Source organism: Colobus angolensis, unplaced genomic scaffold, assembly GCF_000951035.1.
Source record: "Colobus angolensis palliatus isolate OR3802 unplaced genomic scaffold, Cang.pa_1.0 Scaffold240, whole genome shotgun sequence".
Lineage (NCBI taxonomy): Eukaryota > Metazoa > Chordata > Mammalia > Primates > Cercopithecidae > Colobus > Colobus angolensis.
The window spans coordinates 616,940-638,765 of NW_012115600.1; the positions used below are offsets into that span (position 1 = coordinate 616,940).

A 21,826-nucleotide genomic window follows, 5' to 3' on the forward strand; every position below is an offset into this window, starting at 1 on the left:
ATAGAGAGAGAGAGAGAGAGAGAGAGACAAATTAAAAATGAAACAGCTTCCAATCCCTTGCCCAGCTTTAAAGAAGGGAGCTGCTCAGGTTAGTTCCTCACTCTCCTGAGGCACCTATGGAACCTGCAGCCACCTCCCATCTGCCTCACATAATCAGGGACTTAAAACCTCCAAGGTCTCTAAGTGGGCACCCACCCAATTTGCTGAATCTAACCCGTTTTCAAGTCTGAGCAGCGCCCATGTCGTACAGTGGCACTTAGTGTTCATGTCTGGTACTGCATCCCAGGTTTTGTAGATTTTTGAATACCGGTTTTAATGTTCATTCATTATGTCAATAATTAGTGAACACTTACTGTGTGGCAAGCCTGGGGGGTCCAGAGATGAGCAAGACATGGTCCCTGGCCTCAGGAAATCCACATCCTTAAAGAAGATGGAGAAGTATATTAGGACAATAGGTGGGAGAGGAGACAATTGAGACCTGCAACCCCTGGCTGGGACATCTGGGAAGTCTCCCCAGCAGAGGTGGCACTTGCGTTGAGTCTAGACCGATGAGTAGGGCACTGCAAGACAAGTGAGGAAAGGGTATTTCAGACAGGCAACAGTGCTTGCAAAAACTCAGAGTGTCCATGGAAGATAGACTTGCTAGATAAAATACAAGACACATGATTACATTTGAATTTTTTAAAAATAAATGTTTTAGTACAAATGTGTCCCAAATATTGCATGGGGCATACTTATACGAAAACGTATTTATTGTTCATCTGAAATTTAAATTTGACTGAGCAGCATCCTATATTTATGTTTGCTAAATCTGGCAGCTCTACCAAGGAAAGGGGAAAGAGTTGGGGATGGCAGGAACCTAGGAAACATTAGGTATGTCACAGGAGAGACTGGAAAATGGCAAGTCATGAAGGGTTTGGAATGCCAGGCTAAGGAGTCAGCCTTCACCCTGTGGGCACTGGAGAAGGACTTTGTGTGAGGGACCCTGGGCTTGGTACAGGGGAACAAAAACAAGCCCTCCCTCGTGGGCTCATAGTCAAGGGGGCGAGAGGAGCCTCAGTCCAAAGTTGAGGGGGTGTAGCAGAAACCCCCTCCTGTGGCACCCATAGAAAGTGCTCTGGGACTCAGAGAAGGAAGAGGTACATTTGGCTAGGATGTCAAGGAGGCTTCCTGGAGGAGGAGGCAGATGATCTGGCTCAGCAAAAGAAACCCTCTCTGCTTCTGCCCCACCAAGCTATCCCTGCCATCCCCTGTTATGGGGGTGGTAGAGACACATCTTCAGGTCCGCCCCCTTCATATCCCCTACATCCCATGCTTTTTCTCGCCTCCTTTCCTCTGAACCTTCTGCCCCTTCTGCCAGGCGTGCACATCTTCGCCTGGGTGGTTCCTGTTTGTTCTTTGAGATCCCATTCCAGTGCCCCCCACTCATGAGGGAGCTTTCCTGACTTCACCTGGTAGCCCCTGATATGGTTTGGCTGTATCCCCGCCCACATCTCTTCTTGAATTGTAGTTCCCATAATCCCCACCTGTTGTGGGAGGGACCTGGTAGGAGGTAATTGAATCATGGGGGCAGTTACCCCCATGCTGTTCTCATGATAGTGAGTGAGTTCTCACAAAATTGAATGGTTTTATAAGGGGCGTTTCCCCTTTGCTTGGCACTTCTCTCTCCTGCCACCATGTGAAGAAGTACATGTCTGCTTCTTCTTCTGCCATGGTTGTAAGTTTCCTGAGGCCTCCCCAGGCATGAGGAACTGTGGGTCAATTAAACCTTTTTCCTTTATAAATTACCTAGTCTTGGGTATGTCCTTATAGCAGCATGAGAAGTGACTAATGCAGCCCCCATCCTAGACCAGGTCACATGCCCCACAGCATGTGCTTACCCTATCAGTGTGAGCCTGTTATGCCTATTGATTCATTTTGTCCTCTGAACAAACTCTGAGGTAGCTACTGTTACTATCCCCCTTTTACAGATGAAGACACAGAGAAGTTAAGGAACTTGCCCAAGGTCACAGAGGTAATATAGAGTGGAGCCAGGATTTGAACCCAAGAAGTCTGGCTCCAGCTTGTGATCTTAACTTCCATGCTATAAAGCCTGTAATAACGTCGCACACACTGAATCTCCATTGTTTTGGGAAGGTTTTCAAGGGCTCCATGCACTCCGTGATGTGTATGTGACTGGCATGTACAACTAGGTGTGCCTTCTTCTGGATAAGGGTTCACAGATTTTCATCACAAAAAATTTTCTCAGAGAGCTTCATGATCTTCAAAGGGTTAGGATTCTCACACTGCTCACTTTTCCGGACTGAGCTCTCCAAGGCCAAGGCCTGTGCCTTAGCCCCCTTTAGAATCCCAGTACCAGCCTAGTGCAAAGAGGATATTTGGGGAAGTTTTGCCGGGTGGCTGGCAGATGCCTAAACGAGCATCATCTGTATCCGACCCAACCACATCTCCACTCCCACTGCAGTAGCTGGAGCTTTGTCCTGTCCTAGACTCCTTGGATCACCCTGGGTAGTACTCAGGAAGCCAGTATTGGTGTTCTTCATCTCTCAAAGGAGAAGACACTAGGTTTGGGGTACCCAAAGGCATAGACATTAGAGGTGGCTCCATGCAAGACTCTGGTTTCATTTTTTGTTGTTGTTGTTGTTGTTTTTTTTTAGATAGGGTTTTGCTCTGTTGCCCAGGCTGGAGTGCAGTAGCACAATCATAGCTCACTGTGGCCTTGACCTCCCAAGCTCAAGTGATCCTTTAACCTCAGCCTCCCAAGTAGCTGGGTCCACAAGCATGTATCTCCACGCCAGCTAATTTTTTTTTTTAGAGAAAGGGTCTTGGTATGTTGCCCAGACTGGTCTCAAACCACTGGGCTCAAGTGATCCTCCCACCACGGTCTCCCAGAGTTCTGGGATTATAGGTGTGAGCCACCGATCCAGCCTGGTTTTGAATCTCAAAGCAACTGTGAACTGATAGTGACCATGAACATCATTTTCCCTTCTGGACCTTAGTTCTTGACTCACCCAAGTGTGCTGAGGCTGAACAAGGGCCCTTACACTTAACTCATCAAGGCATAGGGCAGGGAAGGGGATGCAGAAGTGAATGAGGTGGGTCCTCTCCCTTCGATCTCCAAGAACTCACAGTATCGTCCTCAGGGTCTGCACATAGGAACCACTCAATATGTGTGTATTAGTCAGCTTTTTCTGAGATAACACTGCAAAACAAACAATCCCAAAAATCTAACACCTTACACCAAGTGGCTGTTTTTCTTGGCCATGGGTTTATGTCTGTGGGTCAATAGGGGTGACCCTGTTTCATCCTAAGAGCTAGGTCATGGTCTCCTCCTGTTTCTCATTCTGGAGCCAGTGGTTGCCCAGTGCAAGCTCCTCTCATGGCAGAAGCACAAGAGGCCAAGACAAATTGGCAGGGATCTCTGCCAATTTGCATCATGCCCACTAGAATGTTCCAGTGGCCAACACAAGTCATGTGGACAAATTCAACATCCATAAGACAGAGATGTGTACTCTGCCTACTTTTGTGAGCAGTGTTGAAAAGTAACATGGCAAAAGGCATAATTCTATTACAGGGAGGGGATGAAGAATTGGAAACCATAGATGTTTATCCAATGGCCAGGACTGCCCCCAGTGTGGCAGGAGCAGGCAGTGGGCTCTGGGCCCACTGTGAGCCACAACCTCACTAATTTTCTTCTCTGTTCCTCGGCAGGAGCTCAGTGAGTACAACGCCACAGCCATAAAAAGCCCCACCAACACGGTCACCGTGCAGGGCCTCAAAGCCGGCGCCATCTATGTCTTCCAGGTGCGGGCACGCACCGTGGCAGGCTACGGGCGCTACAGCGGCAAGATGTACTTCCAGACCATGACAGAAGGTGAGCAGAGTCCAGCGGGCAAGAGGAGGGCACAGACTCCACAAACAGAACAAACTCAAGGGTCACCATTCCCATGAAACATCTTTGTGCAAATTAGAAAAGGCACTCCTTTCTGGATGTCAGCCCTCCCTCCCTCCCTCCTAATTTCGAACCTTTGTGCACAACCATATATAAAAGCCCTGTTTGTGTTCCCATTGTGTCAGCCAGGCCACTTCCTTTCCCAGGACTCTGAGGAGCTCAGCCCTAACTTTCAGAGCCACTCTGAGCAAGTCACGCATTCCTTGGTCCAATTTTTTCTCATCTATAAAATGAAAGCATCACATTCAGTCTGAGAGAGTAAGCATATTTTATCCATACACAACTCCAGTGACGTGCAATTGGACTGAGAAGGATTCTGAAGCTGCATCTGAGTTCAGCAGGAAGAAGTTCTGGGATAGATTAGTATTGTCTGCCTCAGACAAGGGATTGGGAGATCGTAGCCTGTGTGCTACATTTCCCACTCTGGAACTACATGGTTTCTAAGCACCATTCCTGCTCTAATAATCTTTAGAAGCAGCACAGTTTAAAGACTGTCGGCTCTGAAACCAAAGAAATGAGGATTCCATTTCTGATTTAGCCCTAACTGTATGTGCCTAAACAAGTCACCTTACCTCTCCAACCCTCAGCTTTCTCATTCATAAGTGGGGGTGATAACAATGATCTCATTATCACCATCATTATCAAACTAGTGTAAGAATGAGAGACCTAGCACAAGATTGGCACTGGGTCCCAGGCATATCATCACTCACCAGATGGTAGGTAAGTCATAGTTTGTCATTGCTGTGAGTCTGGGATCCCTTTCACCAGCCAGCCAAACTCCAGGGTGGCTCTATCTGACCAGATTCCACCATCCTTTCTTAGTATCTGCTCTAACCACTAGGCGTGCCTTGGTCTTTGCCTGGTTGAACATTTCAGAGGCTCCTGGACTCCTAAATTCTTGCCTTATCACAAAAATCCTCCCTATGGCTCTACCATCTCTTCCAGCACTCACCTCCTCTGTAATCTTTCTGTTCCTCGTGGCAGCTTTTTTCACCTCTCTAAGCCCTTTTCCATGTTGGGTGAGTGTCACTGACTGGGAACTGAGAGACTGTCCCAAGATCCTTTTATTAATTCAACAAATGTGGCTGGGGCCCTGCCACTTACCAAGCCAAGTGTGGGCACTAAGGTCCCAGAGCGTGTCCCTGATCTCAACAAGTTCCTGTTCTGGTCAGTGAGACAGATGAGAAGTAAAAATAGCTAGGTGTGATGGCTCACATCTGTGATCTCAGCATTATGGGAGGCCGAGGCACGCGGATCACCTGAGGTCAGGAGGTTCGAGAGCAGCCTGGCCTATATGGTGAAACGTTATCTCTACTACAACTACACAATCAGCCGGGCGTGATGGCAGGCACCTGTAGTCCCAGCTACTCGGGAGACTGAGACAGGAGAATGGCTTGAACCTGGGAAGCAGAGGTTGCAGTGAGCCGAGATCGTGCCATTGCACTCCAGCCTAGTGACAAGAGTGAAACTGACACTCCAAAAAAAAAAAAAGAGAGAAGTAAAAATAATAAAATGTAAATCAATGATAGTGTTAATGGCATTGAATGGTTTCCAAGAGCCAGGCTAATGCCAAGCGTATCTTCTGCGTTCTCCCATTTCAACTCCTACCCTTGGGTCAAGCAGACCTGGGTTCAAATGCCTGGCTGGGGTGCTACTTTCTTTGTGACCTCAGGCACATCATGACCTCACTAAACCCAGTTTCCTCCTCTGTAAAATGGGGTAATCATAGGACTGTTCCGAGATACGTAACATACTTAGCACAGTGAGTGACACATAAAACACTCAGGGACAAGAAGAGTTAATATTGATTGAATGCTTGCTTGTATGCCAGGTGTTGTTCTAAGTGCTTTACCCAACAATCCTGAGATGGGAACTATTATTCTCCCCATTTTACAGATAAGGCAACTGAGGCACAAAGAGGTAAGTCACTTTGCCTTATCACACAGTCACTTTGCCTTATCACACAGTCACTTTGCCTTACTATCACACAGATAGTAAGTGGCACTGTCGGGATTCAAACCCAGCGAGTCTGGCTCCAGAGTCTGTGCTTTTAACTGCCTGTGTGTGTGTGTCAGCTGTTATTATTGTTGATTTTCACATCAACATTGAGATGTAGGAATTATGCCCATTTTATGGATGAGAAGTTGAGGATTGGAGCAGTTCATGGACTTGTCCAGGGTTACCTGTGAGTCAGTGACAGCCCCTTTTCTGCATGGGCATGTGACAGGTGCTCTATCAGGGGCAGGAACAGAGCCTAGGGATCCCAGGAGACCCAACAGCATGGCAGGGGGTAGGGGACAGGGGTATTAAGACTCCCACAGCCAGGCTGAGAATGCCCTACCATGCTTTCTCCCCAGCCGAGTACCAGACAAGCATCCAGGAGAAGTTACCACTCATCATCGGCTCCTCGGCCGCTGGCCTGGTCTTCCTCATCGCTGTGGTTGTCATCGCCATCGTGTGTAACAGGTGGGTGGGGTCTCCAGGCTTGGCTGGGCCTGGCTGTCCCAGATGGCTTCTCTCCCTCTATTCAGTCATTACTCTACAGTGCTGGTGAACTGAGGAGGCCTTCTTACAATTGCAGGGAGAGACGTGGGTAGGAAGTGGAAGGCTTCAAGTGGCCTCCCGCTACCTAAGTGGCCACCATGTGCAATCCATCCCTTTGGGATAGGCATCGCCCCTGACAAGCCCACTATTGAAAGGGGTGGCACATTGAGACACTAATGCAATGGGCAAGAAAGACTGCAGGCTGCTAGGAGTTTCGTGGTTGGTGGAAGGGGTGTACAGATTGTCCTGCTTTCTGCATGAGTTCAGGCCCTCTGGCTGAGGTGCTGGAAAGATGGGGAGGACTTAGGAGGAGGAGTGGGGAGGACCTCCCAAGTGGCTAGGACAACACAAGCAAAGGCAAGAGGGTGGGGCCGGTTCCTTGACTTCTGCTGGATATAATGCAAAGAAAGAGTCTCCTTAAAGAGTTCCCCATTTCAGAATAGACTGGACCATAAGTTCAGGTGGACAGAAGCCCCTGGGGTTTCTGGGGCCAGATGCCGTGGCTAGAAGATGACTTTTCTTTTTGAAGGGGGCTTGGCTGGAGGGGGAACTGGGGAAAACGTGAACCTGGACTTGAGGTGGGAGGAGTGGGAAGGGACAAGTGGGGCCAGAAGGGACAGGCAGGGAGCCCTCTGGCAGGGGTGTGGCTTCTAGGATCTGCCCACCCTCTCCCTATCACCTACTGTGGCTCCCAGCTCCCTGGGCACCTCCAGGTGGCTCCAGCCCTTTGCTCTTGTTCCAGAAGACGGGGGTTTGAGCGTGCCGACTCGGAGTACACGGACAAGCTGCAGCACTACACCAGTGGCCACAGTATGTACACACCCCAGTAGGCTGGAACCCTTGGGCCCTTTACTGTGGGTTCCCCAGTGACCTCTTAAGCCATCTTGGACCTGCTACTGCCATGCTGCAGGCAGACAATGTCAAATGGTTGCCTGGTTGCACTAAGCTCACTCTCACCTCTAGGCCTTTGCAAGTGCGGTTCCCTCTGCCTCAAGCGCTGTTCCCTCTGCCTCAAGCGCTCTCCCCCTCTCCTTTTACCCATGTAGCTCTTACTCATCCCTCAGGCCTCACCATACACAGACTCCTCCAAGCAGCCTTCCCTGACCCCACTCCATCCTGGGTTCAGGGGCCGCATCTGTGCTTGCAGGCTGCATTGAGGTGGCTGTTTCTTATCTCACGACCGTGATAGTGGGGGCCACTGGAGACCTGGAATTGTGTCTGACATTTACCATGTCTCCCCAGCACCAGTGTGGTGCCCAGCACATAGTAGGCACTAGACATATTTGCAGAATAAATAAATGAATCAAATTGAATGAATGAGTTGATGAGGATCCCGGGCTCTGACCCAGGTGAGAAAAGCAGCAGGAGCCCCTTCCTTCTTCTCTTCCTCTCACTCTGTGACTCTAGACCCCTGTTCTTCCCCAGTGGCTCCCCTGGTGGCCTCTTCCCCTTACCCAGTGCCCTCATTTCTCCCACCATCTCATCCTACCTTGGGCCAGGGCTGGCGATGTATGTGCCACACACACACAGATGTCCCCTCCTGAAGGGCCAGAGAGGAAAGTAGATCATAGATTCCTCTCTCCACTTGACCTGGGCAAAACCAGTTATCAGAGAGTCGGCAGGGAATGAGAAGCTTAGTCTTTACTTTAGATCATTCAGCAAAAAGCAGTTCTAAATGGGTCCAACATTCATTCTCCAACTGTACTCAGCGGGATGCCCTGGGGTTCCTCAGGTGGCTGCCTCTGGGTACAGAGGCCCATCATCATATCCCTGCCCTTGTCACACATCTGTCGTGGGCCTACTACATATGCCAGACTCTGTTCTAGGTCCTGGGGATCCCTGAGTAACCAAACCGAATATCCTGGCCTTTGAAAAACATATTCTAGTGGGAAGGATGGGGAATAAAAAAATACATGTCTTAAGGTCAGGCACAGTAGCTCACGCCTGTAATCCCAGCACTTTGGGAGGCTAAGACAGGCAGATCACTTGAGGCCAGGAGCTTGAGACCAGCCTGGCCAACATGGAGAAACCCTGTCTCTACTAAAAATACAAAATTTAGCCAGGCATGGTGGTGTGTGCCTGTAATCCCAGCTACTCAGGAGGCTGAGGCAGGTAAATTGATTGAACCCGGGAGGCAGAGACTGCAGTGAGCAGAGATTGTGCCACTGCACTCCAGCCTGGGTGACAGAGCAAAACTCTGTCTCTAAATAAATAAATAAATAAATAAATAAAAACATGTTATAAGGCTAGGCACAGTGGCTCACACCTGTAATCCCACAACTTTGGGATGCCAAGGCAGGTGGATCGCTTGAACACGGGAGTTCAAGACCAGCCTGGGAAACATGATGAAAGCCTGTCTCTACCAAAAAAGTACAAAAATTAGCTGGGTGTGGTTGTGTGTGCCTGTAGTCCCAGCTGCTTGGGAGGTTGAGGTGGGAGAATAGCGTAAGCCCAGGAGGCGGAGGTTGCAGTGAGCCGAGGTCGCACCACTACAGTCCAGCCTGGGTGACAGAATGAGACCCTGTCTCAAAAGAAAAAAAAAAGAAAGAAAGAAGAAAAGAAAAATACATGTCATAAATGCAAAGCGTATGGTATATTTGAAGATGAAGGTGCTGTAGGAAAAAGACAAAGTGGAACAGGTAATGAACCGAGAGTTGTGGGGATCAGAGTGGCATTTTTAAATAGGACAGCTTGGGTTGGCCTCACTGACAGGGTTTTATTTGCACAAAGATACAAAGGAGCTGGGGGAGTGAGCTACTCAGAGGTATCTGAGGGAAAAGCATTCCGGGAAGAGAGAACAGCCAATGCAAAGGTCCTGAGGCTGGAGCTTCCTGGCAGGTTTCACAAACAGCAGAGGCCAGTGTGACTGGAGCAGAGCAAAGAGAGGAATGGAGGCTTTGAGGGAGTCCAACATGTAGATTCTCATCAGGCTCAGCAAAGCCTTGGCTTTTCCTTGAGTGAAATGGGGAGCTGCTGGAAGGTTCTGAGCAGAGGGCTGACATTCTCCAAGTTACGGCCTTGGTGGGACTTCTCTGGCTGCTCTCTGGAGAATGGACCGAAGGGACTGATGCAGGGAGACCAGTGTGGTGGCTGTTGGAAGAACCCAGGGAAGATATGATGGTGGCCAGACCAAGTGGCAGGGAGAAGGTAGTAGGAAGTGGTTGGATTCTGACATATTTCAAAAGCAGAGCCACTAGATTTGCTGCAGGATGGGATGTGGGTACGTAAGCATGAGCAGAGTCTAGGAGCTCCAGGTACAAAGCCTCTGGGTAAGACATGATTTGAAGTAAAAGTTCCTGGGCTTAAAAATAGTTTGGGGCTGGCCAGGCATGGTGGCTCATGCCTGTAATCCCAGCACTTTGGGAGGCCAAGACAGGTGGATCACCTGAGGTCGGGAGTTCAAAACCAGCCTGACCAGCATGGAGAAACCCCATCTCTACTAAAAATACAAAATTAGCCGGACGTGGTGGTGCATGCCTATAATCCCAGCCACTCGGAAGGCTGAGGCAGAAGAATGGCTTGAACCTGGGAGGCGGAGATTGCAGTGAGCCGAGATGGCACCATTGCACTCCAGCCTGGGCAACAAGAGTGAAACGCCATCTCAAAAAAAAAAAATAAATAAATAGTTTGGGGCCAGGTGCAGTGGCTCACCCTTATAATCCTAGCACTTTGGGAGGTCAAGACGGGCGGATCACCTGAGGTCAGGAGTTCAAGACCAGCCCTACCAACGTGGTGAAACTCCATCTGTACTAAAAATAGAAAATTAGCCAGGCATGGTGGTGCATGCCTGTAATCCCAGCTCCTTCAGAGGCTGAGGGAGGAGAATCACTTGAACCCGGGAGGTGAAGGTTGCAGTGAACCGAGATCATGCCATTGCTTACTCCAGCCTAGGCAACAAGAGTGAAACTCCATCTCAAAAAAAAAAAAAAAAAATAGTTTGGTGTGTATATGTAAAAATAGTTAAGCCATTAAAATTTCCAGAAGATAATTTAGGCAACTATTAACCAATACGGAAATAGAAAAGGACCTTCTAAACATGAAAACAATTGATAGCTCCTAAGAAAAAGATGAACACATTTAACTACACAAAAATAAAAGTCACCTGTACATTAAAAATAAAGGTCATAGGCCAGGTGCCATGGTTCATGCCTGTAATCCCAGCACTTTGGGACGCTGAGGCGGGAGGATCACTTGAGTCCAGGAGTTCGAGACCAGCCTGGGCAACATAGCAAAACCCCATATCTACAAAAAATGTAAAAATTAGCCAGGCATGGTGGCACACACCTGTAGTCCCAAGCTACTCCGGAGGCTGAGGTGAGAGGATCGTTCAAGGAGGTCAAGACTGCAGTGAACCATGATCTTACCACTGCACTCCAGCCTGGGTGACAGAGTGAGACCCTGTCTCAAGAAAAAAATTAAAAATGAAAAATAAGGCTGGGTGCGGTAGCTCACGCCTATAATCCCAGCATTTTGGGAGGCCAAGGCGGGTGGATCACCTGAGGTCAGGAATTCAAGACCAGCCTGGCCAACATGCTGAAACCCATCTCTGTTAAAAATACAAAAATTAGTGGGGCATGGTGGCGGGTGCCTATAGTCCCAGCTACTCAGGAGGCTGAAGCAGGAGAATTGCTTGAACGTGGGAGGTAAAGGTTGCAGTGAGCCAAGATAGTATCACTGCACTCCAGCCTGGGGAACAGAGCAAGACTCCTTCTCAAACAAAAAAAAAAAAAAAAGAAAGAAAAAGATTATAAATTATGTCATCCCCTCTTATTGCCCCAAGTAATGAAACCATGATCATAGATGTGGCTAGACGTACTGCGTGCATTCTGTGTGTCAAGAATTGTTTCAAGGCTTTACATGTACTTATTCATTTGATCCTTATAATTTCTCACTTTGAACATGGGGAAACCGAGGCACAGAGGTTGTACAGCTGCTCAGGGAAGGAGCAGGGGTATGAATTCCAGCTGTCTGGCTGCAGAGCTGGCATCTTGTGCTGGCTCCATTCTACTGAGCTGGAATGGAATAGGCTCCCATGCTCTGTCGCCTGGAGCCATTGGGGAGCATTGCTATGTGGTGCGTGAGTCAGTAATAGGGAAACAGGTGAGGTCTATTTTTAAAATAGACCCCAGGGTTTGTTCCTAGATCAGCACATTTTAAGGCCTAAGATGCCCCTCCCTCCATCCTAAGCTCTAACGTTAGATCTGAGTAGAACTTTGTTCTGTTCAAAGCACTGCCAGCCCTGTGATCCCATATCCACCCAGCCACCCTGCGTGGTCAGGACAGAGGAGGAAGCTGAGGCCCAGAGATCCATGTGACTGGCCTGTAATCACCCACATGGCCCCATGGTTTCCATCATCCAGCAGGTGCTGAGTGAGTACCAACGTCTGTGATGCCTGGATGTGGAGCCGGAGGGCCTGACCTGGTTTCTCATCCCTACTCTGCCACTGGCCAGCTGGGTGACCTCGGGAAAGCCATCAAACCTCTCTGAGCCTTGACATCTTTATATGGGAAGTAGCAAGAACGATACTTTTGTCATGGAATTGTGAGGATTCAATGAATTAAGGGACGTTAAAGTGCTTTGGAATAATATTTAATAATAGCCAGCTCTTCTTTGCAACAGTTTACAATTATTCAGCACCTTCCTTGATACTCTCGTTTAATCCTTGCAACCCCCTTAGGAGGTAGGTATTGTTTGTTATACCCATTGGGTAGGTGAAAAAAGTAAGATGCAGAGGTTAAGTAACTTGTTCAAGGACACACAGCTGAATCAACACAGTGGTTGATCCTGGCTTCAGACTCACAAAGCAGCTGATTTGTGACCAGAATTAGCAGCAGTGCCAGAATTCAGACCCAGAACTCTGCACACTGGTCCCTCTTCCCTCATCATGAATTTCGCATTTGAGGGCAGGGCAGCAGGCAGTGGCCAACAGCCATAAAATCGTCCAAACAACAGCCCAGGATTTTCTGTAGCCTTTGCCTACGGAGGTCCTCACCCGACCTTGGTTCAGCAAGTGCCCCTCCTGAGAGTCAAGCTTGTTGGAGGCTCTGGCCACCAGGCACTCATTCACCTTCTATTCCAAGAGGCAGACTGGGGAAGTACCTGGAAGAAACACAGCCTGAGGGTAACAAGTGGAGACTCTGTAGCCGGCCTGGGTTCAAACCCCACTTCTGCCATTTATTAGCTGTGTTGATGTCATTTAACCTCGTGTGTGTGTGTGTGTGTGTGTGTGTGTGTGTGTGTATACCAGAGTCTCGCTTTGTCACCCAGACTGGAATGCAGTGGCACAAACACGGCTCACTGCAGCCTCTACCTCCTGGGCTCAATCAATCCTCATGCCTCAGCCTCCCGAGTAGCTGGGATCACAAGCCTATACCACCATGCCTGGCTAACTTATTTATTTTTCATAGATATGGGTTTCTGCCATGTTACCCAGGCCAGTCTCAAACTTCTGGGCTCAGGGAATCCTCCTGCCTCAGCCTCCCAGAGGACTGGGATTATGAGCTTGAGCCACCGTGTCCCACTCAACTCATTTAACCTTTTTTATGCCAGTTTCCTCATCTGAAAAACAGGCATCGTATGGGATTGTACCAAATGAAATTGCTATTTCTGTAGGTCAGAAACAGTTAAATATTGACAGTTTCATAAGGTATCAGCCTAATCACTTACCTAGTAGGGTTGGTAGGAGGATTCATTGGATCAAAAACTATAAAGTGCCCAGAACAAGGCCTGGCACCCAGTAAATCTACACTGAATGTATATTTAGTAAGTGTTTATTAAGCATCTACTGTATATCACCTTCATATAAGTACTCCAGAGGCAACATTCTAAAGCAAGGGCTTGTAGCTTGAGGTCTAAAGACCCCTAGAACTTCCAAGGGCCTGTGAATACCCAAAATTATATGTGAAATATGGGAGTAAGCACACACAGGAACACTTTTCCAAGGAGCAGATTCATAATTTTCATCAAATTCTCAAAGACATTCAAGACACGTAGTAATGCTATAATGTGTTCAGTAAGCACTTATTGGGCACCCACTGTGTGCCAGGCCCTGGGATTCAGCATGAACAAGACAGACACAGACTCGGTCTTCCTGGGGAAGAGGGTAAACTAAGCCCTCACGGGCAGCAGAGTGTTCCAGAAAGGAGTGGCAGAGGGCTGTGGGCATGCGTATCTGGGAACCCTGGTACAAGGTAGAAAAGCCAGAACAGACATCAAGGTCATAAGAGTGGGTGTGGACTCAGGACTGTGGGAGCCTGAGGAGAGGGTACAAGTCTCCCCGGAGCAATTCAGGCGGTCTTCACAGAGGGGATGGCATTTGATCTGGTCACAAAAAGAAAGAGGAGAGGGTACTCCAGGTAGAGAGCACAACACGAACAAAAGCATGGAGGCAGGAAATAATGAAGTGTGTCTGAAACCCCTGGGTCAGTAAGTCCTGTGAGCTGGCATCTAGGGAGCAGGGAGCTGAAAGTGAGACCAATCCATGGAGAGCTGGGAATGCCAGGCAGAGGCATGCACTTTTGTCCTGCAAGCAGCAGAGGCCCTCCTGACCAGTGCTGCTGGCCACAGCATGGCAATGGCATCCAGTTGCTTGGCAGTGGAGGTGACCAAGGAGGGTGTGGCTGCTGTGCTTCCCCTTACCTCCCAGAGTCAACCCATTCCTGTCCTCCATCCCCATCAGAAAGGGCCTCCCCCAGTCCTATTGGGAGGGAGGCTGAAAGCCAGTTGTCAAGAACCACAGGGCATGTATTGAGTCTGAGCAAGCAAGAGAGCATCCCCAGGGAGCTGATGCCCTGGCTCTGAGAAGGCTGATGGGGAAGGAGGTGGTCATGGCGGAATACTCCAGAAGGAGGCATGGACCAGATTCTGGTGTATGTCATCCAGGAGGCAGTGAACATGGTGATTAGGAGTACTGGCCCCAGGCTCAAGTCTGACAGACCCGGGTTCAAATCCTGGCTGTGCCATTTGCTAGCTGTGTGGCCTTGGCCAGATGACTTAGCCTCTCTGAGCCACAGTTTCCTTATGTGTGAAATGGGAATAATTGTCCTTTCTTCTAAGAGTTTTTGAGTGGAGGAAATAAGGCATATAAAGAGCCTGGCATGGCATTGGGCACAAAGGGCTCAGTAAGTGACAGCTGCTATTATGATTCTGTCTGTGTCATTTGGATTCTGCTCAGCCCTACAGACACTGAGTGTCTGCTGTGTGCAGAGCTTTATGTAGTTTGCCAGGGGAGGGAGAAATCAGAAAAAAAAAAAAGGGGGGGGGCCATTTTCTCCTCCCAAGCACTCAACAGTCTTGGGTGGTGGTTCTTAACCTCTTTGGGGGCCTCAGACTCCTGGGAGACTCTGCTGAAAGTTTTGGAGCCTATGGCCAGAAAAACAGATACATGTATAAAATTATTAAAAGTCCAGAGGTCAGGCCAGGCACAGTGGCTCATGCCTGTAATCCCAGCACTTTGGGAGGCTGAGGCTGGTGGATCACTTGAGGTCAGGAGTTGGAGACCAGCCTGGACAACATGGCAAAACCTATTAAAACTCTATTAAAAATACAAAAAATAAGCTGGGTGTTGTGGCACATGGGTGTAATCCCAACTACTTGGGAGGTTAAGGTGGGAGGATGAGGATCGCTTGAATCCGGCAGGCGGAGGTTGCAGTGAGCTGAGATCGTGCCACTGCACTCCAGCCTGAGTGACAGAGAAAAAAAAATTTTTTAATTAAAAAAAATTCAGAGGTCTATACTCAAGGATGGATTTTTTGAGAACTTTTGTTTTTGACAATATTTATTTCCATAACTTTTGGACTTTTGAAGTAGCATGAATTACTTTTTGAATAGAAAAGGACAATCATAATAAAGGAATCCCATCTCAGGAAGTTACCAGACCTCCTGCTGCCCATACTTAGGACTGCTAAGTAGCTCACAGACCCAAATTAAGAAACCCTGACCTCAAGAGCTAAACAAATACCCACACAAATAATCCCAATAGCAGCGGTTGGCAAATTTTTCGTAAGGGGACAGATAGTAAGTATTTTAGACCTTATCAGTCTCCCTTGTAACTACCCAACTCTGCTGTCATAGCTTAATAACAGCCATAGGCAAAGGAATGAGCATGATTGTGTTCCAATAAAACTTTATTTACAAAATAGGCTGTAAGCCAATTCGCCAACCCCTGTGTTACACACTCTAACGCCTAGATTCCTGGAATGCCTAAAATAGAGGCTGAGAGTGTCAACTCATATGTCCAAGGTCACACAGCTGAGCAGGGTTGATGGCCTCACGCACCAACCAGCCAAGCCTTATAGTGACCCAAGGATTTCAACTCCCAACTCCTAGAGCTCCTACCTCCAAAGTTGCAGCTCCTGGAGCGGCAGGAGAATGTGAGCAGGATGCTGGGGAAGCCAGAGGAGAGTTTGGGCTCTGGACCGGGAGGTCTGGGTGTTGGAAGACCAGCTGTCTGTCTGGGAGGGGGAAGATGGATGGATCATCTTTCCCTTCTTTCAAAGCATCTTGCTGACTCAGTGCTGGCTATTCAGAATTGGGTCTTTGACATCCAGGTTACCTTCTTCTCTTAGTGCATAAAAAAATAAGTGTGGGACAGAAGAGAGGGAGAGCAAATAATAACAAAAATAATAAAATTAAAATATGCATCAGATCAGGAATCATATGCCCCATGTCTAGCCTCGTGCTGATTACCAGAAACTCAGGGATCCGGAAGGGGTTAAGACTTGGCTAGTGGGGGACCTGGGAGGTGGCCGAGCAGCCTGTGCATACTCAGTCCCTGGTAAATGGAGCAGCCCCAGGCTCTGAGGGCCCATTTGGGAGGGTGGGGCAGCTAGAAAGGGACCCTGGGGGAAGAGGAGGCTTGAATTAGGCCTGGAGTTAGGCCTGGAGAGACAAGGAGGAGCTCTCCGTAGCAGAACTCCAAGGACAACATGGCCTATTGCCTGATCTTTCTGTATTTTAGTTCCAATTTGCTCCCTTCCTTTTTGCCCCCCTCTTCCTTTACTTTGCACCCCTTGATTCTCTATCACCTATCTTTCCATTTATCCTTCTGTGCCCACGCCCGTAACAGACATTGCTTATCAGTTCTGCCAGCCTCGCTGCTCCAGAAAACCACTGCTGATCAATGAGAGTTGGAACAAGAACTAAGACCTATCTGCCACCCCTGCTGGTCTCTGTTCCCCTCACCTCCTACTCAGTTCACGCCCATCTGCTCAGTAAGACCCAGAGGGGTCAAGTGACCTGCAGGGAGTTGCCCAGTTCTTATGGGGGCCACATGGGAGTGGATTTCCCTCCACGGAGGGACTGGCTCCCGCTTTTCCTTTTGTGTGCATCTTGAGTCAGTCCATATGACAGAGCCTGGTCTTGTCCCCCAGTGACCCCAGGCATGAAGATCTACATCGACCCTTTCACCTACGAGGACCCCAATGAGGCAGTGCGGGAATTTGCCAAGGAAATTGATATCTCCTGTGTCAAAATTGAGCAGGTGATCGGAGCAGGTAGGTGGCTGGTACCTTCACATGTACTATGGCCTTAACCATGGGTGGCGAGACCACCCCAATGTGTACTCTTGGGGCAGAAGGTAGGATGTGAGACAGGGGCCTCAAAGGACCCCTCCCAAGGCCTGAAGGTTCAGAATGACCAGGAAAGAAGGGCCCTCAAAGGTCATCCAGTAAAATCACCCCACTGACAAAAGAGGCAACTGAGGCACAGGGCTGGGAGGTGGCTGGGACTTTTCTGGACCCCTGACATTCTTGAAGGGGTTTGGTGTCTGCAAGGATGAGTGGGCCATTGAGAAGAAAATGTACATGCAGGCCCTGTGAGTGGATGTGACAGGGAACAGGGAGGTGGCCCTTCCACCTGGCAAGTGACATCCTGCCTGTCTTGGTGTTTCTGTCTCAGGGGAGTTTGGAGAGGTCTGCAGTGGCCACCTGAAGCTGCCAGGCAAGAGAGAGATCTTTGTGGCCATCAAGACGCTCAAGTCAGGCTACACGGAGAAGCAGCGCCGGGACTTCCTGAGCGAAGCCTCCATCATGGGCCAGTTCGACCATCCCAACGTCATCCACCTGGAGGGTGTCGTGACCAAGAGCACACCTGTGATGATCATCACCGAGTTCATGGAGAATGGCTCCCTGGACTCCTTTCTCCGGGTAGGGGAAGCCAAGAGGGCCAGGGGCCCATGAATGGGGCAGGAAAAGGAATGATGGACACAGCTTCAGACTCTCAGAGCCTGAAACGGTCTTGGAAAAGCTCTAGGTCAGGAATGGCTTGTAGGCTGTCACTTTCCATTCCCTTACCCATGGCAGGCACTGCTAATCAATCCCAGCACTCTCATCCACTAAGCCCAGAAGCAGCCCCAGAATTCTTCTCAGTATGGTTCCCCAGGAAGCCACAATCAGTTGATCAGAGTTGGCACACATCTCAAATCTGTTTCCATTCCTGCTCTTAGCCAGCCTTCTCATTGTGCACCAGAGAAAACGGGCTCAAAGAGAGGTTGGATTTGCCCAGAGTCACCCAGACGGTCAAGATGAGGCCTGGACTGGAATCAAGTGTCTTGATCTCTCATCCAGGGTTTTCACCAGATTTTGGAGTTCTCCAAAGCTCTATAGGCTGGTGGGAGGAGTTCAAGGCCAACAGAGGAAAATGTCAAGGTCTCCCAGGAGACCACAGTCAAACAACCAGACAAAGCGCCAGACTGGGCATCAGAAGCAGGCCATTGGATCAGCTGCTATTCAGTAAATATTTGTGAAGCACCTAACATGTGCCAGGCACCTTCCATGTACCTTCTTGTTTAAGCCAGAATAGCCCTGGGAGATGGGTGTGATTTAGGCCCATTTAACACACAGAAGAGGAAACTGAAACTCAGAGATGTTAGGTTACATGTCCAAGGCTGCACAGCCAAGAAGGAACAAAGCCAGAGTCAAACCAAGTGTGTCTGCTTCAAAGCCTGTGTTCTCACTACCACCCTGAAGTTGGCCTCTGATGGGCCTCTCTGGGGTCCCGAAGCATCTGAGTCCTTCCCCAGGGAGCCTAGAGCCAGGCTGGCAGGGCCTGCTCTGGTTTCCCATTGTGAGGATGATGCAGAGCCTGATGCCTGTTCTGTTCACTCTGTGTTTGCTCCACTTCTCCCACAGCAAAACGATGGGCAGTTCACAGTCATCCAGCTGGTGGGCATGCTTCGGGGCATCGCAGCCGGCATGAAGTACCTGGCAGACATGAACTATGTGCACCGTGACCTGGCTGCCCGCAACATCCTCGTCAACAGCAACCTGGTCTGCAAGGTGTCGGACTTTGGGCTCTCACGCTTTCTGGAGGACGATACCTCAGACCCCACCTACACCAGCGCCCTGGTAAGATGGAGGCAGGGAACACCGGAGTCCCAGAGCCAGAGAAGAGGGCCTGAGTGTCCGTCTCTCTCCCTGCAAGACAATTTCACTAACGCCCAGTTGGGCCAAGCACTGTCCTGGGCCCTGGAGACAGGGAGACAGGAACCACACCTCCTGCCCTCTTGCAACTCCCACACTGATGGGGAACAAATGTGCAGAGCCATGTGGAGTGACAGGGCTGTAAGCCAGGACAGTCAGCCTTGGAGGCAGAGGAAGGCTTGCTTGAGAGGTTGATATCTGAGCTGAGAGCGGAAGGGCCCAGAAATGTTTGTCAGATGCCATGTTCTCATGGCAAAGTCCTGTGACTGGAATACAGGCTATAGGGGCAGTGGTAGTGAGCAGTGGTGCTGGAGAGGTAGACAGGGCTGGACCTTGGAGCTCCTGGAATGCCCGGTTCAGGCCTCTCTCCTGAAAGCAGCAGGGGTTGTTGAAGGTTTTAAACTGGAAGGACAAAGAGCCCAGAGACGGGTGCAAGTAGGCAAGTCACTTCAGTACTGTGCTGTGTGAGACATGCCTCCTTGATGGGGAGGCATAAGTCACAGCTGTGGGCTTGAAGGCAGCTGACAATTCTTTGGGAGCTCAGAAAGGCTTTTGGAGGGACTTGAGGGTGAGAAGGAGGTTTCCAGATGGCAGAGTGGTAAAAGGCACTTCATGCAGAGGGTGCAGCAGGTGCACATGCCCAGTGGTCTGAAGCTGCATGGTGAGTTTGGGGCACAACGAGGTGCCTCATGAGATTGGGGTATCACAGGGCACAGAGTGGGAGGATTAAGAGAAGAGGTCAGACAGGCCAGCCTCCCACTCAGGAACCCTCCTCATTCTGTCTCCCAGGGCGGAAAGATCCCCATCCGCTGGACAGCCCCGGAAGCCATCCAGTACCGGAAGTTCACCTCGGCCAGTGATGTGTGGAGCTATGGCATCGTCATGTGGGAGGTGATGTCCTATGGGGAGCGGCCCTACTGGGACATGACCAACCAGGATGTAAGTCTCCAAGGGGATGGGCAAGACCTCTCCGGTCCACCAGATGGGAGAGGGAAGATCGGGGCTCCTGGCCTTGAGCCAGTCTCCCAGAGTGTGGGACGTAGGCTTCTGAGATCATGGGCCTGGCTCCCAGGGCAGCTGCCAGCCCGATGGTGGCTGATTCGAATGTCTGCACAGGACCCTGGACTCTCCAGGGGGTAGGGAGTAGGAAAGGCCACTCATCCACACATCAGCGTGTCTTCAGGATGCATGCACCCGTGGCCAGCCCCAAATGAGACCACATCTGCCCTTCAGGTGTTTACCACCTAACTGAGGGACAAGACGATTATTCAGGGAACCAGATGTTGTGATCAGGAGCTTTTAAGATCAGGTGCTAAAGCGGAGTAGCCCTGGAGGCACTGAGGCACCGGCAGCATGGGCAAGATCAGACAGGAGGTGATCGCAGGATAAGTGGGGTTCGAACGGTCGCAGGACGTGGAGACTTGAGAGCTTCCAGTGGGAAAGAACAGCGTGTGCAAAGGCTGAGGTGGGCCAATGCGGGGTTGAACCCAAACCAGAGGGTTTCCATTAGCAAAAATGCAGACAGGAAGGACTCGAAGAAACTTCTTACACGAGAAGGGTGACCCACAGTCGAGCTGTGGAAGGTAAATCTGGCTGTGGTGGCAGGACAGGCTGAGAGGGGTGTTTGGGCACATTTCCTTGACAGAGAAGCAGGTGGAGATGGTGGGAGGGGGCCCCAGCCAGGCTTGAGGCCATGGTGTGGGCCTGATGAGGGGAAGGTATCTCATACCTAGAGCTGTAAATGGCACTAAAATCAAGCATGTGGCCACATGGGGTCAAGCAAGGAGGCAGAGAGGGGAGGCCTGGGGCCATCCAAGCCAAGAGGGGGCTCATAGATGGGAAAGAGGGAGGAGCTGGTGGAACCAGGCACAGGAGGGTCATCTTGGTGGACCCTGGGGAGAAGCTATCTCGGGGCTCTGGATTTCCCAAGATTGGCAGAGGGTGGGGCAGGAACCCAGCTGCCATATCAGATTAAGGGTCTAGATGGTAGAAACCCAGGTCATCCTATCCCTGGGGCTGCCTCCAGGAGGTGAAAGTGGTTGGTTGCCACAGCAACTAAGTAGGTCAGACATGCAATGTACTGGGGGCAAGATGGGCCTGGCAGAGGGTAGATGCCCTCAGCTCATCCACCCAACCCCTCTCCACTCCTGCATTGTCCTAGGTAATCAATGCCATTGAGCAGGACTATCGGCTGCCGCCGCCCATGGACTGCCCAAGCGCCCTGCACCAACTCATGCTGGACTGTTGGCAGAAGGACCGCAACCACCGGCCCAAGTTCGGCCAAATTGTCAACACGCTAGACAAGATGATCCGCAATCCCAACAGCCTCAAAGCCATGGCGCCCCTCTCCTCTGGGTAAGACCCCGTCCTGGCCCTGCCCCAGCCAGGCTCTGCCCTTCTTCCCCTCTCCCATCGCTTCTGCCGCCACTTCAGGCAGATGCTCTTCCTTACTGCAGCTTGGGATGGGAAAGAACAGGACTAGTGTTTGTTGGGTACCTGCCCTGCCTTAGGGGTGCAGGAGAGCAGAGGACACAGACTGCCCAGAGGAAGAAAAGGACACATACCCTGTGGGTGGCAGAGGAGGCATCTTTTAAAGCATGGTCAGAGAGACCAGGAAGAAAAATTACCAAAGGAAGGCCGGGCGAGGTGGCTCACGCCTGCAATCCCAGCACTTTGGGAGGCTGAAGTGGGCGGATCACCTGAGGACAGAAGTTCAAGACCAGCCTGGCCAACATAGTGAAACCCCTTCTCTACTAAAAAATACAAAAATTGACCTGGCATGGTGGCTCACACCTGTAATCCCAGTACTTTGGGAGGCCGAGGCGGGTGGATCACGGGGTCAGGAGATCGAGACCATCCCAGCTAACACTGTGAAACCTCATCTCTACTAAAAATACAAAAAAATTAGCC

General features: G+C 50.1%; 1 protein-coding gene across 4 annotated transcripts in view; it reads left to right on the forward strand.

Annotated features, from left to right (window-relative positions):
- Window positions 1–21,826, forward strand: part of EPHB2 (EPH receptor B2) — a 136,799-nt gene that overhangs the window by 110,493 nt on the left and 4,480 nt on the right. For 2 of the 4 annotated variants that reach the window (XM_011945546.1, XM_011945544.1), the window contains exons 6-13: window positions 3,712–3,874; window positions 6,310–6,418; window positions 7,242–7,306; window positions 16,868–16,990; window positions 17,394–17,641; window positions 18,626–18,841; window positions 19,706–19,855; window positions 21,078–21,271. In XM_011945546.1, coding sequence (XP_011800936.1) covers window positions 3,712–3,874; window positions 6,310–6,418; window positions 7,242–7,306; window positions 16,868–16,990; window positions 17,394–17,641; window positions 18,626–18,841; window positions 19,706–19,855; window positions 21,078–21,271 — 1,268 coding nt within the window. Of the gene's footprint in view, window positions 1–3,711; window positions 3,875–6,309; window positions 6,419–7,238; window positions 7,307–16,867; window positions 16,991–17,393; window positions 17,642–18,625; window positions 18,842–19,705; window positions 19,856–21,077; window positions 21,272–21,826 lie in introns of all 4 variants that reach the window. The other 2 variants (XM_011945545.1, XM_011945547.1) reach the window with 2 other exon arrangements.